This window comes from Salvia hispanica, chromosome 4 (assembly GCF_029641045.1).
Source record: "Salvia hispanica isolate PSC_SH4W2 chromosome 4, Shi_PSC_v1, whole genome shotgun sequence".
NCBI classification, from domain to species: Eukaryota; Viridiplantae; Streptophyta; class Magnoliopsida; order Lamiales; family Lamiaceae; genus Salvia; species Salvia hispanica.
Window position 1 is genome coordinate 49,252,183 of NC_142695.1, and position 24,754 is coordinate 49,276,936.

A 24,754-nucleotide genomic window follows, 5' to 3' on the forward strand; every position below is an offset into this window, starting at 1 on the left:
TAGTTTTTGCCATATCATTTGCTTTTGTTGCCTCTTAGTTGTTGTGTTATTTAGACTACTTGTACATGTTCGTTTCCTTTGCTCGCCATCTATTAGTCTCTGAGCGTTTGTATTGCATCTATCGGTGGGCTAATTCTTATTGGATTGTGGGCTAATCAGACTAAAATTTTATTATTCATAAGTTATCTACCATAACTCTATAGTCTAATCGGCTGGCTAATTGGACTAAAAAGTTAACAATAAAATTAGAAGGTAAGTTTTTTTATTATTAAGAACCATATAAGCGTAATATATAAACATAATTAAAGATTTAAAAAGTATATGAGACAAAAATTCAAGGTTTAAAAATATATTTACAAAAATAAAATATTGCTCTATAAAGTGTGTAAGAAATAAATAATCGAATATACATTGATAATTTTTAGATTGACGTTCAGTTATCTAGATAAAATAGTTATAATAAGATAGGATAAGATTAAATATGAGATTATTTAAGAACAAGTATTGACTATTGAGACTATTATCACATGCTACTTATCTATGTATCTAAATTATGAAATAAATCTCATGGGTTATGAATCAAACATATACCTAACGAGATGAAATCTTGCAAACGATCACAATCTTCAAACTCTTCACATTGTAATTCAATTTGTTTTCAAACTTGATTAATCAATTCAATCTCACGATCTTCAAACTCTTCACATCTTAAAGAAGGTACTGTAATTCAATCTGTTTTACCATCTTAACTTGATTATTCAAATCAATCTCACAATCTTCAAATTCCGAGTCCGTGTGTCCAAGCACCACCATCGTAAATCAGGTTCAGAATACGAACATCAATAAATGGTATTGATCGAACATTATATGTATGCGTTGGTTGTAATTTATGAATACATTTGGAGAAAAAGGAAGGGATTTCATTTTGAGCTGCAAAAATAGGTTTTAGGCATCCGAATTTAGGCTTGAGAGAAATAGGAATGAAGAGCCAACCCCTTATTGCAATTCGGACTGACGACGACGACTTGTTCAACTCTTCCGATCGTAATAGAACTAGTTTTCTCATTTCTTCATCGCATTCCGAATTTCTGCATTGCATTTATTTGAAGATTAAGTCGGCATTACATGGACGGCATCTGCGCATATCATAACAGAACAGGATGGCAAGGAGCATGGTGCGGTTGGGCTCGATTTGTGCCCTCTTTTATGGTGCCTTTCGCCGCCGCTACTTTGTTATCAGAATCTTCCGATCCTGACTATGGCACTACCAGGAATAAATGTAACTTAGGTATCCCCATTTTTCGTGTCACGGAATCGTTATTTTGATTAATTGTCGCAATATTATTTATGTCTTAAAATCGTTTCCTTTGATCAATTGTTGCAGTAATTTGATAATTGTGTAGTGGAAGGAACGGTCTCTGGGCTAATATCTTTGAATGCAAAAGATTAACTGGTTTGAAAATGGGGGATTATAAGAACTTCAGAGGGCATACTTGAATTTGTGGGATTGTTAAGGCCGCGTGAAATCCGGGTTTAATGGATGCTTGAATTTGGTCATGCAAATGGCTTCCACTATACAACAGATTAAGAGTACCAAATTCATGCTTTTCCACATTAATTTTCTAGGTGTCGTGTGGATTAGATTGACAGCTTGCTGTAAAAAAGATGGAGGTATGTTTGGGTTTCGATGCTTTACTAAACTGCTAAACGTCAACATTTATTGGTCTGTGAAGCATAATGTGATGAACAAGTTCTTGGTTTTGGAGTCACACTGTAAATTTTGGGATTTTATTGATTGGGACTTGCTTCAAATTATACTGGTAACTTGTCAACTGATAACACTATAATGAAGCAGCTAAATGGACTCCTTCATGTTGCAGCCAGCAAGAAGGTACAAGAACTTTGCTTTCTTGATTGTGATTACACTGCTCATGAGCTGGATTAATGGTTCAGGCCAAGAATGTTACTTATAAGATTGCCAAGTCAGAGATCTCGAATAGATTAATGGTTCAGGCAGTAATGTCAAGAACCTAACAATCAAGAACCTGTGTGGTCATGAGAAATTTTGGGTTGTAGGCTGTTATAATTCTGATCTCATAATTTGTGTGCCAGGCTTGTTATTTCTCTGCAACATTGGACCACTCATGTTGCTTCACTGTGCTGATAAAGTCTCTTTGGATTATGTCTTAATCAGCCTTCTACATTTACATCATGGACATAAAGGTGAATACAAGAAACCACTTACTTAGGCATGGAAGTTGATCAGCCTTTATAATGAGAAGGCTTCGACTCTGTCCACTCTTGTTGCAAAGGTATGTGGACACTGCTTCGCTTCTCTTTGTACACAGTATATATTATTGGCCATAATTTTCAAAGTTTTATATAGAGGACACAACCAATGAGTTTCCATTTCTGTTTCGGTTTTGCTACTTGAGAGGGGGTACTACCATATCCAGAAGCATTTTAACTTTGATTAACAATAATATTCTTCTTATACTCGTAATTTCTATGATTGTGTTATATCTCGACTGGTGAGTTCTTCAATTATTTTGGTAACATCCTACCTAATAATAAATTTCAAATGCTTGGAAGATGTCTTTTGTGTTTGAATGACATTTGATAGTTTCTTTATATATTACTTTTTGGATTTGTCATTTTTTCCCAGAATAAACCCTGATATATTCAATTTTAACCATTGAGATTCTATGGCAGCAATAATCATCTCTAGGATCTGAAATATATGCAGAGGATTTTCTTTCTTCATTTAGTAAAGCACATTATTAGTGACATTGATATAAATAATCAGAATGGTTTATGGTCTCAGATGATTTGTTTGTTTTGATACTTGACTAGTATTTACCGATTAGATTAAAATGGAGTAGTGCAAGTGCTTTACTAACGAAATAATATGGTGTATTGGTTACATGCATGATACCACGTGTGTGTTATACATCTTGGTAGGGACTACCATGATCCATGTCGATTTTTTTTCTTTATTTCACACAATCCTGCTTTTTTAATTTATTTAGTTGGCGTATGCAATATTCTTTTCTGTAGTAACTTTTAGGTGAGGGGCTGTATCTGAGTTGTCATAATTTTCCTTCCTTGGACATATTAAATGAACGGAAAAACCTCATTACTGCCACCACTCAACTGGCTAAATTTTCTCCTCCGTCCCCTCTCTCCCCATTTAGGTTTTCTCGAGAAGGCGGAATAGTCTTTCCTTTTGTGGTGAGTGTCTTGTTGTTAAGATAAATATCTTATCGAATCATTTAATTGTACAAATAATTATGCATTTGCATCGAATTTAAGATTCCTTTGATTCAAACAATTTTGTGTTCAATATGAAATGTTATTTTTTTTATTGTTTATAAATTCATCACTACCTGAAACTTTATAATTCGTTGAATATTTGTGTTGTCAACCCGCATCTGTTATCGCTGCTCACATCAGGCTTGGATATGTATCTGCTTAATATTTCTTATCTGCATTTGGCAATTTGGTTGTCTATGTTGAGTTTGTTTGGGGAATTGTACTAATGGTATAACGGCAGTGTAATGCGATCAAGTTATAGAAATGTGAATATCATATGCTTCTCCCAAAAAACTTAATTGACACATATGAGAAAGTAAAGCATGTATTTTGTCTGAATTTTGTATTATCTCTGGCTGAGAAATTTTTACAGGACTTCTTTTCCTGGACTCAGTTCTTGCTAAGGGTATTTTTATTTTTTATCGTGAGTAGTAAACAAAAATCTTTTTGCTGAATACAGAAGCTCTTCTATTGTTTGCAGGGATAAGTGCACTATTTGCTGGATCTTGTAAACATCTTTGCTGCTGCATTTAACAAATGGGGTTTGCTCATAAAATTTTAAAATGTTCACAACCTGAGACTGAAAAAATCATTGAACATGACTGGCTAAGTAATCTGCCCAGTGATATCCTGTACCACATTCTATCATTTCTCAGCGTTACTGAAGCTACACAAACCAGTTTGCTGTCAAAAAAATGGAGATACATTCCGGATTCATTGCCATACTTAAACTTTGATTTTAGAGATTTCTGGAACCAGGAGCAATGCGTAGCTTTGAGTTATGATGAATGCATAATAAAATTTTGGTCAGTTTTCAAGTGGGCTTTCAGAATGAGAGATTTCTCACCCATCTTTAGATTGCGGCTCCACTGTGATTACTTTAATGCCTATCAGCTTCAGTCGCGTTTTTGTCTTTGTTTTGTGAGAAATGTCCAAGAAGTTAATATTTCTTCTGGATATGGAATCCGGCGGTGTCCAATTTATAGTTATCTACATGCTCATGTTGATGCATTCATACATAATGTGAATAGTCTGGTTAAGTACAAATATCCATTAGGGTTTTGGAATCTCAAAACCCTGAATTTGGTTGGAGTTCACTTTCCTGATGCTGATATAGCCAAGGAAGTGTTAAGTGATTGTGGTGTTCTTGAGAATTTATCTCTGGAACGTTGTTGTTTTCGGATTATAAAGTTTCTCAAGATTTCAGCCAAGAGGCTAAGGAATTTGAACTTTGTAAACGATGGTCCTCATTGGTGGGGACATATGTGTATGTTTCAGGGTAAACTGGAACTTCATACTCCTAACCTTGTATCTTTCTGCTATAGTGGGCCAGTGATACGTCTTTGTCAATACTCAGATATGTTTTTTTTGAAGAATGCATCGATTAAGCTTCGAAATCAAAATAAGTCAGGGAGCTTATCTGTAGACTTAGGTACAATATTTTCAGGAATTTGTCATGTGGAAGAGTTGTCAGTGTCACCAAATTTTGTCCTGGTATGTGTAAATTTAATGATATGCTAGTTATAAACTATTATTGCTCTGATTACTATCAAAATATTTATCTAATTTTTTATTTTATATGTTACTTATGTCATAATTGGACATTTTCATGCCATGTGATCTTTTCAGTTTTATGTGATCTTATTATTTGAGATAAATTTCGACAGTTTAATAATGTACCATTTAAAAATAAGAATGAAGGATTAATGTTGCAGCCTGCAGGTCATGTAATATGGATGTAAATTACATGTTAATGATCTTTTTGTGCAGCTTGAGTGACTGAACATTTTTTTAGTACTTATGATATCCATGATAAAAACTTCTTATTGAATGATTTTGGATTAATTTCATACCCACCATTATGTTCAATATGCTAGATATAAAGGGGATATATCTCATGGAATTCCATTACATGCAAATGTTAATTGTATTGGATGTGCTTCATGTATAGTGTTTTTAGTATCATGATTCCATGACAGTCATTGTCAACGTCACACATATATCTATTGAATTTCGGGTCATTTGCAGAAAGCTTGCAGTCCCCTGTTTGGTTACACACGTACACTTAGCATGCTTATATATAGGAATGCGATCTTTTGAGAGTTATTATTAAAATGAGAACTTAGAACCTATCTTGACGATTGGACTATAACACAGAAGGTGTAGATTTAATAATACAGAAATTTTTAGTAGATCGCAAGCAAAGGGTAGACTAGGGAGAAAAATTGTATGTGGTATTTAGTTAAAGCTAAGCACTTTCTCTTCTAAAAATTATCTCAAACTTTGAATTCATATCACTCTCCTTATTATTACAAAATATATCAAATTCAAGGTAATTTATTAAGAAATCTAATGACATTCTCATTGCATATGTTCAGATCAACCAATTTGATATATTTCCGAAAATCAGTAAAATACCATCATATCTATAGACTATAATATATCAATATTATATATGTAAATATAAGTCTAACTCACACACTATCAATATATGCCATAATGTCACAAACAACGATCAATATTAGTAGTATACGCATCTACATCAGTATATTATGTTTAGTACTCCCTCCGTCTCAGGTTAAGAGTAAGATTTAGTTATGGCACGGGTTTTAAGAAATTGGTGGAGTGTGTAATAAATGAAATGAGGTAGTGGTTGTTGAAATGTGTAATAATTGAAGTGAGGTAGTGGAAAGTGGGACCCTTTAGACTTTTTGTATGTTTAGAATTTTGTTTTGTTTTATTTTTATGAAAGTAATGGCATTTGAGTGTAAATTTGATTAATAATGAGGTTAAATTTTATGTCCAAATATGGTAGATTCTAAATGTGACTCTTAAATTGGGACGGACTTAAATGGCAAAATGTGACTCTTAAACTGGGACGGAGGGAGTATTAGTCTATGTCACACACAATATCGGTATACACATTGACATTTTTATTCCATATATTTAGGATATACCGTAACTACCTTAGCTAGTAAGCTTGTATAGGACAATGGTTCTTAGTTATTATTATATAAGGGTGTGGTTCTTTAGGGGATCACAAGTTCACAACCCTATTTATACATATACACCTATATATGGATTGGGTCGTAATTTGAATCCTCCATATGCTAGCACTGCATACAGAAGAAATTTTGAAATATCTAGAATCTCGGGTCTTCTGGGGATATTAAGCCTAAAGATTCTTGTGGGCTCCAGATTGCAAAAACTATTTAAGATCCCTGAGGGCAAAGTCTCTAAACTTACATACCTTATTTTTTGAAATGCCATCTATGGGGGTATGGTTGGATATGTTTAATGGCGTGTTTCACTTCCAGTGATGACCTATAAGTTGTCTACAAGTTGGTAATGGATATTGATATCTGTATTCTTGCTTGTCTACTTATAACTTATCATGTTCATTCTTCTTTGTTAGTACTTCTCTCCCGAATTCGGTGGATATGGTTGCAGATTCAGTCTTTTTGACAGTCTAAGGTGCTTGAAGATTGATATGAAAGGCATTGTGGACCATGTTGAGGGTCTGATAAAGTTACTCCAACATTCTCCAAATCTTGAAGCTCTATGCATCCAATTTATTCAGGTACATGCTAATAGTTAATGGTTTGGTATGAGAGGTTTTAGGATATTTGAAATGTTGATACTGTATGTTAACAGTTGGGTAGAGTTGAACATGGGGATGCCTTTTCACCAAATGGAAAAGGAAGGTAGATTTTAGTGTAGCACCTTCACTCAATCAAGTATTCAATGTTTCTTGACATCATTATCTGTATTCCTTTTCTCTAGTTTTAGCTCATGGGGGGAAATTAAAACATGTTGTAAGTTTTAATTAGTCGTGGATTATATTCTTTGCCATTCTGAATTTTGATGGGACAAATTATCTGCTTGGTACTGTTTTTCATCAAGGTGACTGATTCCTTGCGCTTATTTGCTTACTTAGAACGGATTGTTTTTAAGAGGTAGGAATATGGACCCTGCCTCACCCATACAAGGGTTTAGTGTTACCAATAATAAGCTACATGGAATATTGTAAGATGATTGACAATTTCATGCGACATATACTTTAGTTTCAATTTATCTGATTGAAACCACTCGAGTTGTTGTTCAGGAACTGCCGTGTGCCTTCATTGCATGGTAAATTCTCTGAGCTCGCAATGCTGTTTAATTAGTACTACCACTGCACAACAAGTCTGTAACAAACTGTTGATATTTTTTTCGCCCACTATTTATTGAATGAATTTGTGATCCGGTTCATATAGAACCTTTTAATCGATTATGCTATCAAAACTCTCTTATATATACAGGTATAATGATCTTGTTCTTTTATAGAAAAGGGATAGGTTTAAACTTATACTGGATCTTGTTTCTATGAAAATATATTCGATATGTGCTACACCTTTTGAGCTCAAATCATTCTTTCACTATACTTATTCTGAAACTAATATGGTTCAGATGCTTCAGTCCTCGAGGATAAGCCATTGGATGTCCCGAGAAGTGGACGTCCCATGTTTGTCGCGCAACTTAAAAGAAATTGAGATTGTTGCGTGCCGTGATCCAGTAAACTTTACAGAACTTATCAAGTTCTTCCTTCAAAATGGAAAATCTCTAGAGAAGATAAACATCACTCAAAAGGAACAAAGACTGAATCTCGAGAGGTTTTATGCATTGAATGAAGTTCAGTTAGCGTCTGAAGCAGTTTCAGTGTCCATTGGTTCAGCCTCTGCTTGTGGAAGAAAGGAGTTGATTAAGCTTGTTTATGGGAAATGTGGTTTGAGCGTAGTGACAGAGACTGGTATATCGAAGATTAGATTAAGAAGAAGCATCAGGTACAGTTCTTCTTTGTTGTTAATAACTTGAAGAAGTATTAACTACTAAATTTTTCCATACCTAATTTGAAACTGTAGTGATAGAGATTATGCTGTGTGGAAATAATCCCCCTGACATGTTATGGTCACAAAATTGACATCTGCTCTCTATTCCTATCGACAGAATTGCAGCAAAGAAATCTGCTCGCTTGGTGAGAGGAAAATGAGGTGTACGTCCATGAATGTTGCGATATAGACATCCAGAGAAACATCATGAGTAGAGTTTCTTCTAATTGCTCCTCTGTATCATCAAAACAAAAACTAGCTATTAATAAGGTCACATTATTATTTATAGCTTATGATTATATTAAACCTTTTGGATATTCTGTCGCCATCTAGACTCGAGCACGAGCTATCTTGGCGTGTTTGTGTTATTGTATTTGTTAAGCAGTGTTGTTTATAATTGATGGGTATTGTTGGCATTACTATGTGTGTCGTATTCTTGCTGCTCTATTATATTTCTCACCTTTTGATTATCTTGAGTTTAAGTTTTAATCTTTTATTTAATTTTGGTGAAAATGAATGCACATGTCTTGCAATCTCTGCTATGTCTTTATGGTATGATAGGTGAAGTAGATGTTGAGCAAGAAAATTCAATAAATAAATAACATGCCCGGCTTCCCATATGCAAATAAAATTAATCGTGAGAAAGATGAAAGTGACAAATTTTTGTTCATCTTGCTTCATTAATAAGGACTATAACCTATTTGAGCAATGTCAAGAAATCAGTTATATCAGGCAAGCAAATCTTACTATTCGAGATTCGAGTTAACCTCCCCATCACCTCCTCAAAAGTCTCATCGAGAAACAATGTAATATATACATGAAAATTTACTATAATCCACAATATTTATCAAAATATACTAGTTATAAGTGGTTCCGTCAATCTTAATCAAAAAGAGACGGGGAGCTATGTAGGGATGAATCAACAATATCTTAGAAGTAGTGCAGTTGATGTCTTACCTTCTCCTAAGTCCTAAGTCACACACTCTGTCTAGCCTACACTGTCCAAATTTGATTTAACAGCAAGTTCAAGATTTGGCAATAAAAGTGATGCAAGATTATTTTCACCTAATGTTGAAAATGTTTTTTTAATACTTAGTCTAAGCAGTTGAACAGGTAAAGTCACAAAATCATGGGCCTTTGACCAGTAAAAAGGGCCCAACCCGATTTTATAAACCGGGTTGAGATTTGGGCCCGTTATCTGTCTTCTCCGCTGTGACCAAATCATTTTCCGATTGCGTTGGATCAAACTCGCGGTCCAATGTGGAGAAGAAACTCACTGAGTCTCTCATCCAACCTCGCTCGCCTAAACTCCAACCCTTCTCCGTTTCTCTTCCTCCGCACATCTCACAGCCATGGGGCCCTCGCTCGATCCAATTCCGCCGCCCCTGAGTCCACGTCAGCCGCGGATCCTGTGACTTGGTCTCAATCCGGGCCCGATGTTCGGTGCATCGCCACGCCTCCAGCCGTTGGTTTGGTGGCATCCGCGTCGGCGGGCAAGGCTAAGGAATTGGCTGACTTGGTTAGGCACTACAGCAGATGCTATTGGGAGCTCTCCAAAGCTCGATTAAGGTGATCAATTTTGTTTTATTTTCGTCGCGTATGTCTTTTCATCCGCCTGTTTGTTTGTGTGGTTTATTTGTTCATATGGAATTGTACAGCATTGGGTTTGGATAGGGGCAGTAACAATATGTTTGCTGGATGATTTTGGAAAGCTGATTTTGAGTACCTAATTCTTCTATGTTGTGAAACTTCCGGTAGTTTTTTATGATATAAGAGCAATGGCTTCTCTAGTGTACAGAAGAGGAAGAGAATGAATTCATAGCTACTATTTTCGGATTGAATTGTATAAATCTCATTCTTCTACGATTATACTCAGCATGCTTGTCGTGGCCACCTCTGGTACTGGATATATCCTTGGAAGCGGTAGTTCGATTGACTACATCGGCCTTTGCTGCACATGTGCAGGCACCATGATGGTTGCAGCTGCGGCTAACTCCTTAAACCAGGTGTGGTCTCATTTTCGTTTAACTATAAGCTTGCTTTAATAGATATAGAATGGAGATGCATTACACACTAATTATCTTTTAAACACATTTCATTCCCCAAGTTTTATGCTTTGAGGTATTGTTATTGGGATGCTTTTCCATATATGCTCCATGTGGACTGTGGAGGTTCAATCTTGATAGCTATGAATAGACCTTCAAATTAGGAAATGGACATTGGATAGTGACTTAATGCGAGCCTGAATCTATTGTGAAATATCTATATTTGTCGATATGCAATCCGTCTTTAGTCTCTAAAATGCATCCCTCAACCATCAAGTTTATATGACAGTTCTGATCTCACTCGAAGTGCTTCATGCCATGGCATTGCTTAACCACAACCTAGGGGCAGGGTGAATCACACGATAGATGTGTGAGAGCAATTCAATCTTTTTGTATGTCTCTAACTAATATAACGTGTAAATATGGATTTAGTCTTTGTCTTGGCATCGTAGCTCGCTACTGATAGTGAAAGAAACGGTAGATACAAGTATTTAAGGTACTATTGAATTTGGTAGCAATTGTGTTTACTGTATGAACATAATATCTAATACGGATAAGAGTATGAAATGTTACTATAACAAGTAGAAGAGCAATGTTCATAAAATTGTACGACTATTTTCATTAGTATTAGATCTAATGCCTGCATAAATTAGGTCATAGATAACACGGAATGCTCGATTTTCTCTTAGACTCATCCCAAGTAAATTTATAGTAATCATTATAATGAAACATATTACCAAAAGATGTGTGGCCTTTTTCTCACTGGCATTCACTTCATCTTTGCAATAAACTTATTTTATTGCTCTATTTTGGCCCCCCAGGTGTTTGAGGTTAAAAATGATGCAAGGATGAATAGAACCAGATTAAGACCACTACCATCCGGGCGTATTACCAGACCTCATGCGGTTATGTGGGCATCTTCTATGGGTATAGCAGGCACTGCTCTGCTTGCTTGCGAGGTGATCATGGTCTCCTAACTTGTTTAATAAGTGTATTAAAATGCTTTCTGGTTCATTGTTCTCATGCAAGTATAAGTGGTGTGGAAGACTGATGATGTGAAACAAGGTTTTTGCAGGCTAATATGCTGGCAGCAGGCCTTGCAGCTTCCAATCTTATCCTCTATGCATTTGTATATACTCCGCTAAAACAAATTCATCCAGTAAACACCTGGGTTGGAGCTATAGTTGGTGCAATCCCACCTCTCCTTGGGTAAGATTCCACTTTCATAGGGCACCTAGGTGCACTTCAGATTAATGGCATGACAGATTTTATTGCGTGGCGATTATATTTTTCAAAACAATCTGTGCCTTACCTTTTTATATTTTTTATTGCAATGATTTTGTTTCCTGCTATCTACAAACAATCCTTGTCTTTTTTCCCATGAACTATGAATCAGCTTGGTTTGTACTACAGAATTAATACTTTTATATCAGTAAAATAATAAAACCGATAGCTACTAGTAGTAAATTTTGTACACCGCTGGCACTAAGATAAATGACATCTGTAGTCAGTAAAGATTAGTTTTTCAGACATTAGTCACCATAAACAAAAGTTCGTTAAACAATGTTCCTTCAATAATGATTTTTATAACTCTTGAAACCACATTTTATCTCGTTGACGAAACTTTCTATGGAAATTATTAGATAGTATAGTAGATTGGCTGATACTTATTTTTTCTGTCTCAGATGGGCTGCAGCTTCTGGCCAGATCTCACTGAATTCAATGATGCTTCCTGCTGCTCTATATTTTTGGCAACTACCTCATTTCATGGCCCTTGCATACTTATGTCGCAAGGATTATGCCGATGGAGGGTATGTGGTCCTGAGTGTCACTGGCTTTATACAATGAACAAGTTATCGATGATGTTTGATGTAACAGTAACAACAGAGCCTAAGTATAAACTTTCACTAATTCATTATTATATTACTCCCTCCGTCCCAACTAAGTTGAGTATTCCTTTTTGGATGTCCCAACTAAGTTGAGTCATTTCCTTTTTTGACAAAAAACAAAACTTCTAATCACTTATTTTATTCCATCACCTACTTTACACTCTCTTATCTTTCCTACTTTATTCCTCTCTCCTACTTTTCAACACAATTTCTTAATCTCCGTGCCCAAAAGTTTTGACTCAACTTAGTTGAGAACTTGAGATGGAGGAAGTACTTATTATGTATCCGGGGTTTTTCTTTGGATGACCTTATTGCTCCTTTTTTTGACCTGAGTATAATTGACCATTTACAAAATCATAATATGATACGAAAAATCATGGTATTGTTCTTAGTTTAGTACTACTACAAAGAGTAATGATATGTTGATGTACTATTACATCTAAGAATGGGATATGCTTCATGATAAACTGAATCTCTGCTTATGGGCATTTCTATCTAATGATTGTTCCTTCTAAGTCCGTCCTTGTTTTCCATGTTAGGTTCAAGATGTTCTCACTTGCTGATCCTTCTGGCTACAGAACAGCCTGGGTTGCACTGAGGAACTGTCTTTATATGCTTCCGCTGGGTTACCTGGCTTATGACTGTAAGTTGTTATTGACTGACTTGGTTATAGTCTGATGTGATACTTTGTGTTTGTAGCCCACATCCACCTGCTTGTACAGGGTTCCTCTTCAACCCAACATCACTATCAAACTCTATTTGAAAAAGAAAAACATGAAAAGTGGAGTGGAGGGGAGGGGAGAGCTTTGAGTGTTGGACCCTAACTAAGCCTCACTCACCCTCTATCCACTGCATAGTTTTATTATCAGCTTAGTTGATCAGGATTATTTCCTCTGTAAACCAGTGGCTATACTTAATTTCTTTGAAATTGGAAATATTTGGTCTCCAACCCATCAGACCCAGCCTCAATAACCTGTCAATACATCTGTTTTCGTTGCATATGTGCAAAAATTGCAAATACATGATCCTAGATATTACACACTTCCATATTTTGATTTACCTAAATTTATTACATCTTTGTCCATTTCCTTGTCCCAACCTTTCCTGAGTTTGTCATGATCGACTTTATTATGTTCCATCTTCTCTATACTTACCCACCTAAAATCTAAATTAATGTAAATCTGGATGATGGCTGACTGCAGGGGGTATCGCATCAGGGTGGTTCTGTGTGGAGTCGACACTACTCGCTCTTGCAATCAGTTCCACTGCAGGATTATTTTTGTTCAACCGTACAACAAAAAATGCAAGAAGGATGTTCCATGCCAGCCTCCTTTATCTTCCTGTGTTCATGGGTGGGCTCCTAGTACACCGGTGTTATGATAACGAGCTGTCTGCTACCGTGAAGAATTCAAATCAATTAGCTGAGCTGCCATCATCGTCCTCCTTAGAAGGAGACTGGACCAGATCTTCCACCCCTCGGATAAACAGAAGACCTGCACCATCACGACCTCCGGTAGCATATGCCTCTGTCGCTCCTTTTCCATTCTTACCAGCGCCATACGTCAGCAACTAAGGTGTTATATCTGTATAGTGAATTAATTGTGAAGAAGTTGATTGTGGAATTTTACACATGTACGACGTATTGCAAAATTTGCGGAACTTTTTTCATTTGATGGTGACGATAAATACTAAAGTTCATTTTTGGTCCTAAACATGTGCTTGTTTTTATGATTTTGGTCTAGACCACTAAGGCCATCTCCAACCATTTACACCAAACTCAAATCCATTTTTGAGTATGGGTCACACCAAAAAGTACTTTTACTCCAATCATTTACTCCAAACTCAAACCCAAAAGAATATTCCATATTTATATACTTTTTACATCTTTTCAATTATACCTACATATTTATTTTAAATTACATATTAGTCCCACAATATTTTTAATTATGTAAATTAAATAAGTATACAAAATTTTCTTATTAATATATTTATATATTAAATGTACTTTATATATTCAAGATGAACCAAATGACTATGCAACTAGAGCATATTCTTCGTACTTCGACAATATTGGAGGATCCGGTTCTGATTTACCAAATTATTAGATTACGTTTTTCATTTTATTATAATAATTTGTTGTTCGTGTTTTATTTTATTTTAATGCATTGTGTTTAACTTGCTTTCTTAATAAAGACTTGCTCTATAGTTGTGCGACATCTATCCATAGCTCTTTAGTAAAAATGAATCTCAGCTAAACAACTTCTAAACTATTGACACATAATTGAAACTTTTAATCTATTAATACGGTAAGCAATAATAACAAGATTTTTTTTAGCAATATTCATTCATATATTTGTAAATTTATTAGTTATTATTGCTAAAAAAAACATAATTTATTATAATATGGTCAGCTTGCTGATTCTTTTTAAATTTTCTTATAGAAAAATATTTGCAAAATCAAATAGAGAGTGCGTGTGTGATCAGATTTTCTAGACACTAGTACGACACACGCCAACATATCTCTACTCAAAATCCATAGCTCTACTCAATATTTGCAAGGAGTGTCGGCTGATTCAAACTATCAAGAACTACAATACACAAATTATGGCCGGCTGATTCATGAACCTCCAAATAATATAAAGGACTATTATGCAATATTTAAAACTTTTTTTGCAGTAGATACTCAATTTTGGTGTTCACTTCAAATTTGGTGTTGTTTGATTAAAAAACCCAAAAATGGGTATGAGTATGTAGTATGGTTGGAGCACATTTTTACACCAAAAATTGGATTTGGTGTATGATTGGAGGTGGTCTAAGCTTAGACATTCGTGTCCTTGATTGTTTGATTTGTTCCGTTTTTTGCCCGATTTTGATGGTGACGAATTTTTTTTATAGTCAACTCATTTTTGGCCCGATTAGTTTACTAATCCCGCCCTAATAAAAAAAAATGTAAAACACCAAAAGTTAGTTTTGAATTGAAGATATGTAAATCGAGTCCTAATTGTCAAATACTCAAATCCCTGCACTCCATTTTCTCATTTCCCTCAAATTATTACTGCAACCCTTATTCTACCTAGAGTTGTTTGGAATCTTCATCTAAACCTTAATCAAACGTGACTTCCGTCGCTCATGAGAGGAGAAAACACTTGTAGAACTCTATGTCGTCCAATATTTGGATTAGTGTGAACTACACTAATTAGGATCACCTGTGCCATTTCACCCTCCCATCTATGAAATATTATAATTTGCTATTTTGGTCTGTTTATAAAATAATTTCAATATTTATTTTTTTATTTTTGGTAAATGAAATCTCATTTTACACCAACTCGTTACACTCACATTTTATTATAAAACCAATATACATAAATTAAGACCACATTCCACTATCCTTTTCAACCTATTTTTCTTTATATTTCTTAAAATTCGCATCGAGTTAAAGTGAGACTTTAAATCATGAACGAAGAGAGTATTGTTTTTTATATTGGTTGACTATGGTCCTAATTTCAAAACATTGTGTTCTTAAAAAACGGGTTAGCAATCAATTTTTTATGTCATCGTCAAAATCGAGCAAAACACGTACCAAATAAACAAGTTAAAGCAAAACACACAAATATAGTACTAGTATCAAATTTAATTTTCTGGATCAAAATTTTAAAAGCAATTCAAGATTGATGGACTGAATAAATTTTATTCCCCACAACACAAAATATGACCTTTATAATAGTGGGAAATGAGTAATTTGATTCTTAACGGAAACGGACAGGGCGGTTCACGGTTGTCAAAGAGAGCATTAAACTTCAAACCCTAGCTCCGGTGGCCAACAAACCGGAACAGGTACTCCGGCCAGATTTTCATCGGAGAAAATGGCTTCCATGGCCTTTCCCGGGAGCAACCTCTTCACATCGCCTCAGCTCACTTCTAAAACCTCATTCCTCATCGTCAGTCCCTCTCTCTGCAAAATCATGCTTGTTTTTCAATAAATGTGCTCGATTGTTTTGTTTTGAGCTAAAACGGTCGCCTTGTCTTTGCAGCGCTGTAACAACTTGTCAGAGTCACTCAAGTGCAAGGGAAATGAGGCTGTTGGCGGGGATTCTAACGGCCGGGCGGCGGTGGCGCTTCCCAGCTTTTTTACCGCCCCCAATCGGCTTCTCGACAAAATCGCGGTTCCGAAAAGCGACACGCGTCTACGCATTTTCTCTGGCACCGCTAATCCTTCTCTGTCTCAGGTGTCTGCTTGGTTACCCTTTTTCCTTGAGTTGTGCTATCTTTTTTTTTATATTGCATTTGGTATACCTTCATAGTAGCAGTAATATTTTCTGGAGAAGTTTTGATTTCATGATTTCCTTTGTAATTCATTGTGATGATACGTTTAATGTTTACTAAAATTGTTGATACAGGAAATTGCTTGTTACATGGGTCTGGAGCTTGGTAAGATCAAGATCAAGCGGTTTGCTGATGGGGAAATTTATGTTCAGTTACAAGAGAGTGTCCGGGGCTGTGATGTTTATCTCGTGCAACCTACATGCCCTCCAGCAAATGAAAATCTCATGGAGCTCTTGATAATGATTGATGCTTGCCGTCGAGCATCAGCCAAAAATATTACTGCGGTTATCCCTTATTTTGGATATGCACGAGCTGATCGAAAGGCAAGGTTCTCATGTACTTCTCATTTTTGTGCTTTTCACTTCAGAGATTGTACATTGTTGGCGGTTGGTCACCTTTGTTAGATGCAATATTCTTGGCCTTAATCATCTGTTATATAATATTACTCATGAAAATGAATGCCTTAAATTAGAAGACTTAACTCCAATTTTCATGGTATTGATACAGTTCTGTGTTTCACAAAGCTATACTATTAGTTAGTATGTTGTATGTTACTGAAATAGTTGTACTTTTTAGTTCAAATCGTTAAGGTCATGAAGTGCATTTCCTTTTCAGACTCAAGGACGGGAATCGATTGCAGCCAAACTTGTCGCAAATCTGATCACTGAAGCAGGCGCTGATCGGGTTTTAGCATGTGACCTCCATTCTGGACAGTCAATGGGATATTTTGACATTCCAGTAGATCATGTGCATGGCCAGGTAAAGAAACTGCATACATTTGCTACATTATGAAAGAAAATTGTGAAAGACTACTCAGATTTGATCATAGCATAGCTTGAGAGTTTATCTCCGAGTTCTTCTTGGTACTAGTTGCATCTTTGGGTTAATCATTCCAGTGTAATATAATTTAGTCCTGTTATTTGCAGCCAGTCATACTTGATTATCTTGCCAGTAAGACAATATCTTCTGATGATTTGGTTGTGGTCTCACCGGATGTTGGTGGGGTTGCAAGAGCTCGAGCCTTTGCCAAAAAGTTATCTGATGCTCCTTTGGCCATTGTGGATAAAAGGCGTCATGGCCATAATGTCTCTGAGGTGAACTTCTTGAACACTGTATACTCGTTAATGCATCTTATATAATTAAGTAATGCCCCTTCAGTACATTACTATTTCGTATTTGTTTGGGAAGGTTGGAAAGAATAGATGTCTATGGTTGCCGCGATCTATCAGATTGCTCATTTCCTTTCAAAGAAGCTTATAGATAAACCATAACATTGACTTGTTCAAATATTCAGGTGATGAATTTGATTGGTGATGTTCGAGGAAAAGTTGCAGTCATGGTGGATGACATGATTGATACTGCTGGTTAGTATATATTTCAATTACATTCCCTCATTCCCTTTTGATTATAAGCAACTGACAAAGCACATTGAGATAGTTTGCTTAGTCTATGAAGCTCTTAAACCTGTAGAAGTTTATTCAAAGGAATATTTACTGAATATGAACAGCCCTTATGGAAAGATAGATGAAGTTACTAAAAACTTGGTAGGTGAATAACTGTTGACTAGGCAAAATTATTTCTTCTTGGTTAATTGAAATAAGCATTTTTTTTTCATGGCAGATTTTTTGGATAACCTCTACTTTCAGATAGTAATCTGTAGCTGGAATCTTATCCCATTGCACTTTTTGAGCTGTCTTTTATTGCATGGATAGTTGGCGTCTATATCTTGCATTCCATTGGAACAATGCAATCCTCTTTATTTATGATATGTTGAAAATTTTCTCATGCAAAATGCCATGCAGGAACTATTGCAAACGGTGCTGCTCTATTACATCAAGAAGGAGCTAGGGAGGTTTATGCTTGCACCACTCATGCGGTTTTCAGGTACCAGGTCCATATTTTAGACAGTTTGTCATTGTTGGTTTTTCTCGTAGCTAAAAACACTGCAGGAGTAGTATTTTAACTTTGAATAGGATCTTCGTTTCTAATGTTTGGAGCTGTAGCTTATTCAATAGCATAAACTACTCCATCTAAATTCTAGCTTTGGTTTTGTGAAGTTACTTCGTTTAACTTGATAACCATGAGGCTGCCTAACCAATTTTGGCCGTGAGCTAGCCTTCACTTTTGCACATTTACCCAAATGATGTTCTATTCTGTTCGGAATCAAAGATCTTTGAAAAGCCATGCGGCCATTTAATAAAGTTTTGGCATACTTGTGCAGTCCTCCTGCCATAGAAAGACTGTCAAGTGGTCTCTTTCAAGAGGTTATCATTACAAACACCATTCCAGTTGCAGAGCAAAACTATTTCCCCCAGCTTACAGTCTTATCGGTGGCAAACCTTTTGGGCGAGACAATATGGCGTGTGCATGATGATTGTGCTGTAAGTAGTCTTCTCTGTTAAGTATTGTCTCATCTGCAGCATTTTGAAAATGGGACTGTGTAAGTATATAAACTCTGACTCGCTCTTATGATTTCAGGGAGGTTTTGAACCTTATTCGAGCTTGGGGATCGACTGATATCCCTACTGCTTGTGAGAAACTCAACTTGCCATTGCAGTTTTCCGACGCTTGAAAAGGAGACCCATTTGCTGAAATTCCCAAGATGGTTGTGTTACAACAAGTGTAGTACTACCATTGTACAATGTTAAATGTGTTTGTATATGTCAGTTGAGTTTTGGTCTATTTCTATATCAATGAATTTTGCTCTCATATGATTTTTATATAACAAGCCCTTTTGTCCATGTTCGGGCCTTCCCAGATTATGGTATGAAATGGTTAGTCAATTTTGCTGTGTCTTAGGACTGATTGTTTCAGTTTGTTTATTACTACTACTTCCTTTGTCCATGAAATATTGTCCAAGTTTGAATCGGTGCAGGTTTTAAGAAATGTGAAGAAAAGAAAGTTGAAAAAGTTAGTGGAACGAGGGTCCATTATTTATATATTAGTTTTATAAGTGGACAACTTTTCATGAACGTACCAAAATGGCAAAATTAGACAACATTTCACGTACAAATAGAGTATGATATAGAAAGTCACTTGAATCTAATTTCATAAAACCCTTTGTAGCTGAATAATGTTTCTATATATAACTACTTTTAATATACTCGATGATCTTAATTATGTTGTTTATTGGGTTCATGATGTTTACCTAATGTCTTTGAGGTGCCGAGGCTATAATGCAAAATTATCACTCCCTCCATCATTACCCGTCACTAGGCTTTTTTTTCCATCCACTAGTAATTGTCACACTTACTTTTAACTACTTTTAGGAATGGATTCCAAATTTCACTTACTCATTAGTCATTGCCACTAACATTTTATTATAAAACTAAAATAACCTTAATTTTATAAAAGTGGAGAAATCGATAGATTACAATTATTTACTACATCCATCCAAAGCTATTTGCACAATCTCTTTTGGGCACAGTATTATGGAATTGATGTTTAAAGGTTAAGTGAGAAAAAGAATAAAGCAGTAAAATGAGAAATGATAATGTTTTTGACAAAAAAAAAAAAAAGAAATGGTGAAACGTGAGTAAAATTATACTACTAATTATGTATACTGAAGCCCATTCTAAAAATAGGGTGACGAAGTTGTTCTAAGAACAGGCCGGCCCATTCATTGAGAGTGAAAAAAAGCCCAAAATATAAAACAATGCAAAACCCTAAGCGCTCTTTCATCTTCGTGTCTGCATCTCTACATTATCTGCGTATCTTCTTCCTCGCTGGCTAATCTACGCGTCTATACAGATATCTGGTAGCTCTCAGCCACGAGCATGGCGGACGTGATGTCGATGGAAGATATACAGGCCACAGCCGCCCGCCTCAACGTCGACCTCGACTCTCTCGATCTCGATTCCATCCGCCTCCCCGCCGGAGAAACCTTCGGCATCATCAGGTATGAATTCAGAGAATATAGGATAAGTCTCTGTTGAAAAGGAGACCCATTTTCTGAGATTTCCAACATTCTATCATGTGACATATTTTCCAAAGTCGATTCTGCCCAAAATTGCGGTTTGATATGTTTATTCAGTTTTTCCATTATAGCATTATTATTATCCTATAAAACAAAAGTGACTCATGTCTCGTGTCTCGAATGTTGAGTAGATTTGAGTTGTGTTAGGATTAGGAAATGGTCTCGATCAGATATACATATTGTTGATTGATTTTCTTTGTTGAAGTGATGATGATGATTTGAAGAAGGAGGAAGATTTTGAATTTGAAGAGGGTTTCGGTAACATAATAGTGGTGGACAATTTGCCGGTGGTGCCCAAAGAGAAGTTTGAGAAGCTAGAAGGAGTTGTGCGGAAGATATACAGTCAGATTGGTGTTATCAAAGAGGATGGTCTCTGGATGCCAACTGATCCCGACACTGGTAAAACCCAGGGATACTGCTTCATTGAGTATAACACTCCTCAGGTGGTGCATTGCTTCTTTTTTTTACTGTAATTTTGTTGGTACTTTTATATTAGTGGATAACTTCCATTCGTAGCAGCTCCGAGAGAGGCAGAAAGAAAAAGGGCTTGTATTCATCAATTATGCACTCTGAGGTCTGAGCAAATGTCTTGTTGGCGATGAGCCGATGACAATGTAGAAAAGAGCCTATTAACATTTATATGATATGGTGCTATAATTGCTATTTTATCCTTTTTTGGATGATGCCAAGGAGTTGATTTTTATTATAAACTATAAAGTTTTCTGGGATTCATTAAATTTTTCTTTGCAATCTACCTAGTCACATCACTTGATCCAGCTTGTGTTGAAATTTGTTCTCCTTTTCCCTTCTCCATAATGTGCTCTAAGAGCTATATTTCCCTGCTCATTATGTTAATGAAATAGTTACGTAGTTTTATAGTTATAAACTTCTATGAATTGCAGAAGATATATAACTGGTGTAGGAATTAGGAGCAAAGTAGCTGTATTTGAGGTGCTAATGTATACTTATATCAAGTCATCACTTTCAGTCATGGAACTGATTTGCATATGGTTTGTAGGAAGCGGAACTTGCAAAGGAAAAGACCCATGGGTACAAGCTGGATCGATCTCACATATTTTCTGTTAATATGTTTGATGAAATTGAGAAGTTTTTAAAGGTCCCAGAGGAGTGGGCTCCTCCAGAAAGCAAGCCATATACTCCAGGGGTTAGTCTCTTGCACTCAAACTCACTCTCTGGGGAATGAAGTAGTTGAACTCATGGTTCCCAGAGCAAGAGAATCTTGTCCTTTTTTATGATGTCTTATCAATTCTTGCAGGAGAATCTTCAAAAATGGCTTATGGATGAAAAAGCCCGTGATCAGTTTGTGATCCGTGCTGGCTCTGATACCGAGGTTTTATGGAATGATGCAAGGCAATCTAAACCTGAACTTGTTTACAAAAGATCTGTAAGTGAACTTCAGTGTATTAATCTGCCTGCTCTTGCACCTAGCATGAGCATTCTTGTACTCTACACTGTTTATTGTTTACAAAAGATCTGTAAGTTAACTTCAGTGTATTAATTGAAATGCTTGCTTACTGCAGTACTGGACAGAAAGTTTTGTTCAGTGGTCGCCACTTGGTACTTACTTAGCCACAGTACACAGGCAGGGCGCCGCAGTTTGGGGTGGTGCTACTACTTTCAACCGGTTGATGCGTTATCAACATTCCCAGGTAGTTTTGGCATCTGACATGTATGAGCACATTGTTTCTATCATAGGTTCTAGCTTTGATGGTGTGAATACAGGTAAAACTGATCGACTTTTCCCCTGGTGAGAGATTTTTGGTGACTTACAGCAGCCAGGAGCCTAGCAATCCCCGTGACACACATGTAATGTATTGTTATGAATTATTTCATGAATTACCACTTTGATGGTCCAATATTAGTTAGCTGAGATTGTGAATGAATTTTACTTATATTTTGACAGAGGGTTGTGATTAACATTTTTGATGTGAGAAGTGGAAAAGTGATGAGAGATTTCAAAGGTAGCGCAGATGAATTTGCTATTGGTGGAACTGGAGGTGTCAGTGGTGTGTCTTGGCCTGTTTTCAGGTGATTTATTATACACATATTTCTTCCCATAACTTCCCTGTTTTCACAAATACAAAGAGCTAATGGTTTCTCTGTCTTGTTTCGGCGCTGTCTGATATGCTGTTTCTTACCATACCACCAGGTGGGGTGGCGGACGAGAAGACAAGTACTTTGCCAGAATAGGAAAGAATGCTGTGTCTGTGTATGAAACTGAAACCTTTGGTCTAATTGACAAGAAGTCTATAAAGGTAGAAAATGTTATTGACTTCAGCTGGTCACCTACGGATCCCATTCTTGCCCTTTTTGTGCCAGAGCTGGGCGGAGGAAATCAACCTGCAAGGGTGAGCTGAGAACCACTATCTGAAATTGTTGACTCATATCCTGTGATTTCAGTTTGCTTGACTTATATCTCTGATTTCAGGTGAGTCTTGTGCAAATCCCAAGCAAACAAGAGTTGAGGCAAAAGAATCTCTTCAGTGTCAGTGATTGCAAATTATACTGGCAAAGTAATGGGGAATATCTTGCTGTCAAAGTTGATAGGTACACAAAAACAAAGAAAAGCACATATACTGGCTTTGAGCTTTTCAGGATCAAGGAAAGGGACATACCTATTGAGGTTCTAGAGCTTGAGAATAAGAATGATAAGATTATTGCCTTTGCATGGGAGCCAAAAGGCCACAGGTTTGCAGTCATTCATGGTGATAATCCAAGGCCTGATGTGAGTTTTTACTCAATGCGTAGTGGGACTAACACTGGCCGGGTTTCGAAGCTCACAACCCTCAAGGGCAAGCAGGCCAATGCCCTTTTCTGGTCTCCAGGTGGCCGTTTTATTATTCTTGCTGGGTTGAAAGGTTTTAATGGACAGTTGGAGTTTTATAATGTCGATGAGCTTGAGACCATGGCTCAAGCTGAGCATTTTATGGCAACAGATGTTGAGTGGGATCCCACTGGAAGGTAAATAGTTTGTATATGGTACTATATATCTTTTGCATGATGGTAGTTAGATTTCATTTGCCATTTTCTTCTAGTTATGATTCTATTATGAGGTAATTGAGTTGGTGTTTCCTCATCAACTTGCCGCATCATTTGTATTAAGGTTTGTCTGGTTTTTATAGGTATTGTGTGACTGCAGTCACATCCGTCCATGAGATGGAAAATGGGTTTAATGTGTGGTCCTTCAATGGAAAACTGCTATACCGAATCCTAAAGGATCATTTCTTTCAAGTAAGTTCTCCTTTCATCTAAATTAATCACTTCTGGGTATGACTAGCTTTATTGAAAATAATTAAACAGATGAGGACGAGAAAGTTAGAGCTAATGAGTGAATGAGATAGTAGTAAACGTTTGTGCCACCTAGTTGGATTTTTCTCACTCACTGTGCCGAATGGTTTAAACTGCAGTTTCTGTGGCGCCCAAGGCCTCCATCTTTCTTGACAGCTGAAAAGGAAGAAGAGATTGCCAAGAATTTGAAGAAATACAGCAAGAAATACGAGGCTGAGGATCAAGATGTATCTCTGTTGCTGAGTGAGCAGGACCGTGAGAAGAGAAAGGCGCTGAAGGAAGAGTGGGCTAGATGGATTAGTGAATGGAAGCGATTGCATGAGGAAGAAAAATTGGAGAGACAGAAGCTGCGTGATGGAGAAGCGAGTGATGAGGAAGAAGAGTACGAAGCGAAAGAGGTGGAAGTAGAGGAATTATTGGATGTCTCTGAAGAAGTTATCTCTTTTGACTGAATGATGAAGTGATTTTGCGTCATCTCTTGAGATGGTGAAAGAGAATCATAGATTTTGTACGGCCTGTTTAACTGATAAATTTATTTTTTTTGTACCAATTCGACATAGAGAGTTTGCTTTGAGCAAGGTATTTTAATCTGGATTTAAAAACATTTTTTTAATTTCGTGCATGCCTCTAGAAACATGGGTAAATCTACAGTTGTGCTTAGCAAAATACAATTTGCCGTCATTAATGACTCTTTAGTACCTTCCCTAACCATGATTAACTCCTTGCAATCTTCTCTGTTACCACATCTTTTTCCAAGAGTAATTGAATGCAACTAATCTGATTTTGCAATTTAACATGCTTTTTAATGGTTTTAATTTTGAAGGGTATTATTGATTTGAAACAAATGGCAAAGGAATGGGGTTTATATTACAAAATTGCCAAAATAAAGGTATTACATATGTTGGAGATGGATATACAACTCATCTATACATGCTCTAATGCTTTGAATGGCCTATTTTATGAATCTTCGAGAGAGTTATTTATAGCCATAGTTAGATTATTATTTCATGTAGTGATATTATATTTCATCAG

At 36.3% G+C, this 24,754-nt stretch overlaps 4 protein-coding genes across 10 annotated transcripts; all 4 read left to right on the forward strand.

The window, feature by feature from the left end:
• The first annotated feature begins 590 nt into the window (after positions 1-590).
• On the forward strand, positions 591-8,599 carry LOC125195307 (F-box/LRR-repeat protein At4g14103-like). 7 transcript variants are annotated; one of them, XM_089056481.1, is made up of 7 exons: positions 591-1,288; positions 1,385-1,891; positions 2,195-2,312; positions 3,794-4,806; positions 6,728-6,892; positions 7,762-8,135; positions 8,299-8,599. In XM_089056481.1, the coding sequence occupies exons 4-7, from the start codon at positions 3,850-3,852 to the stop codon at positions 8,339-8,341; spliced, it is 1,539 nt and encodes a 512-aa protein (XP_088912607.1). In that variant the 5' UTR covers positions 591-1,288; positions 1,385-1,891; positions 2,195-2,312; positions 3,794-3,849; the 3' UTR covers positions 8,342-8,599. The 7 variants fall into 7 exon arrangements, with proteins under 7 accessions (XP_088912607.1, XP_088912606.1, XP_088912605.1 ...); XM_089056480.1 differs by having other exon boundaries at positions 1,385-1,671; positions 1,881-2,312; XM_089056479.1 differs by having other exon boundaries at positions 1,385-2,312.
• Positions 8,600-9,384: 785 nt separating this feature from the next.
• On the forward strand, positions 9,385-13,826 carry LOC125192850 (protoheme IX farnesyltransferase, mitochondrial-like). Its single transcript, XM_048090515.2, has 7 exons — positions 9,385-9,749; positions 10,057-10,186; positions 11,047-11,184; positions 11,301-11,434; positions 11,911-12,036; positions 12,654-12,757; positions 13,317-13,826. The coding sequence occupies exons 1-7, from the start codon at positions 9,439-9,441 to the stop codon at positions 13,685-13,687; spliced, it is 1,314 nt and encodes a 437-aa protein (XP_047946472.1). The 5' UTR covers positions 9,385-9,438; the 3' UTR covers positions 13,688-13,826.
• Positions 13,827-15,825: 1,999 nt separating this feature from the next.
• On the forward strand, positions 15,826-19,220 carry LOC125192322 (ribose-phosphate pyrophosphokinase 1-like). The gene is made up of 9 exons (XM_048089864.2): positions 15,826-16,052; positions 16,146-16,340; positions 16,512-16,760; positions 17,053-17,196; positions 17,364-17,531; positions 17,732-17,801; positions 18,240-18,321; positions 18,659-18,818; positions 18,916-19,220. Exons 1-9 carry the CDS (start codon positions 15,978-15,980, stop codon positions 18,952-18,954), a joined length of 1,182 nt encoding a protein of 393 aa, XP_047945821.1. The 5' UTR covers positions 15,826-15,977; the 3' UTR covers positions 18,955-19,220.
• Positions 19,221-20,124: 904 nt separating this feature from the next.
• Positions 20,125-24,335, forward strand: LOC125196626 (eukaryotic translation initiation factor 3 subunit B-like). The gene is made up of 11 exons (XM_048095218.2): positions 20,125-20,335; positions 20,619-20,856; positions 21,432-21,578; positions 21,690-21,818; positions 21,955-22,083; positions 22,157-22,240; positions 22,338-22,462; positions 22,584-22,782; positions 22,863-23,395; positions 23,557-23,665; positions 23,842-24,335. Exons 1-11 carry the CDS (start codon positions 20,214-20,216, stop codon positions 24,172-24,174), a joined length of 2,148 nt encoding a protein of 715 aa, XP_047951175.1. The 5' UTR covers positions 20,125-20,213; the 3' UTR covers positions 24,175-24,335.
• The last annotated feature ends 419 nt before the right edge of the window (positions 24,336-24,754 follow it).

Bases quoted from the DNA above. Each gene is read 5' to 3' on its own strand.
- LOC125195307 (XM_089056479.1), top strand. From the start codon at position 3,850: ATGGGGTTTGCTCATAAAATTTTAAAATGTTCACAACCTGAGACTGAA. The intron at 6,893-7,761 runs GTACATGCTAAT...AATATGGTTCAG, and splicing joins TATGCATCCAATTTATTCAG to ATGCTTCAGTCCTCGAGGAT. The intron at 8,136-8,298 runs GTACAGTTCTTC...TCCTATCGACAG, and splicing joins AGATTAAGAAGAAGCATCAG to AATTGCAGCAAAGAAATCTG.
- LOC125192850 (XM_048090515.2), top strand. From the start codon at position 9,439: ATGTGGAGAAGAAACTCACTGAGTCTCTCATCCAACCTCGCTCGCCTA. The intron at 11,185-11,300 runs GTGATCATGGTC...AGGTTTTTGCAG, and splicing joins CTGCTCTGCTTGCTTGCGAG to GCTAATATGCTGGCAGCAGG. The intron at 12,758-13,316 runs GTAAGTTGTTAT...GGCTGACTGCAG, and splicing joins GGGTTACCTGGCTTATGACT to GGGGTATCGCATCAGGGTGG.
- LOC125192322 (XM_048089864.2), top strand. From the start codon at position 15,978: ATGGCTTCCATGGCCTTTCCCGGGAGCAACCTCTTCACATCGCCTCAG. The intron at 16,341-16,511 runs GTGTCTGCTTGG...TTGTTGATACAG, and splicing joins CTAATCCTTCTCTGTCTCAG to GAAATTGCTTGTTACATGGG. The intron at 17,802-18,239 runs GTTAGTATATAT...AATGCCATGCAG, and splicing joins TGACATGATTGATACTGCTG to GAACTATTGCAAACGGTGCT.
- LOC125196626 (XM_048095218.2), top strand. From the start codon at position 20,214: ATGGCGGACGTGATGTCGATGGAAGATATACAGGCCACAGCCGCCCGC. The intron at 22,084-22,156 runs GTAGTTTTGGCA...GTGTGAATACAG, and splicing joins TGCGTTATCAACATTCCCAG to GTAAAACTGATCGACTTTTC. The intron at 22,463-22,583 runs GTGATTTATTAT...CCATACCACCAG, and splicing joins GTGTCTTGGCCTGTTTTCAG to GTGGGGTGGCGGACGAGAAG.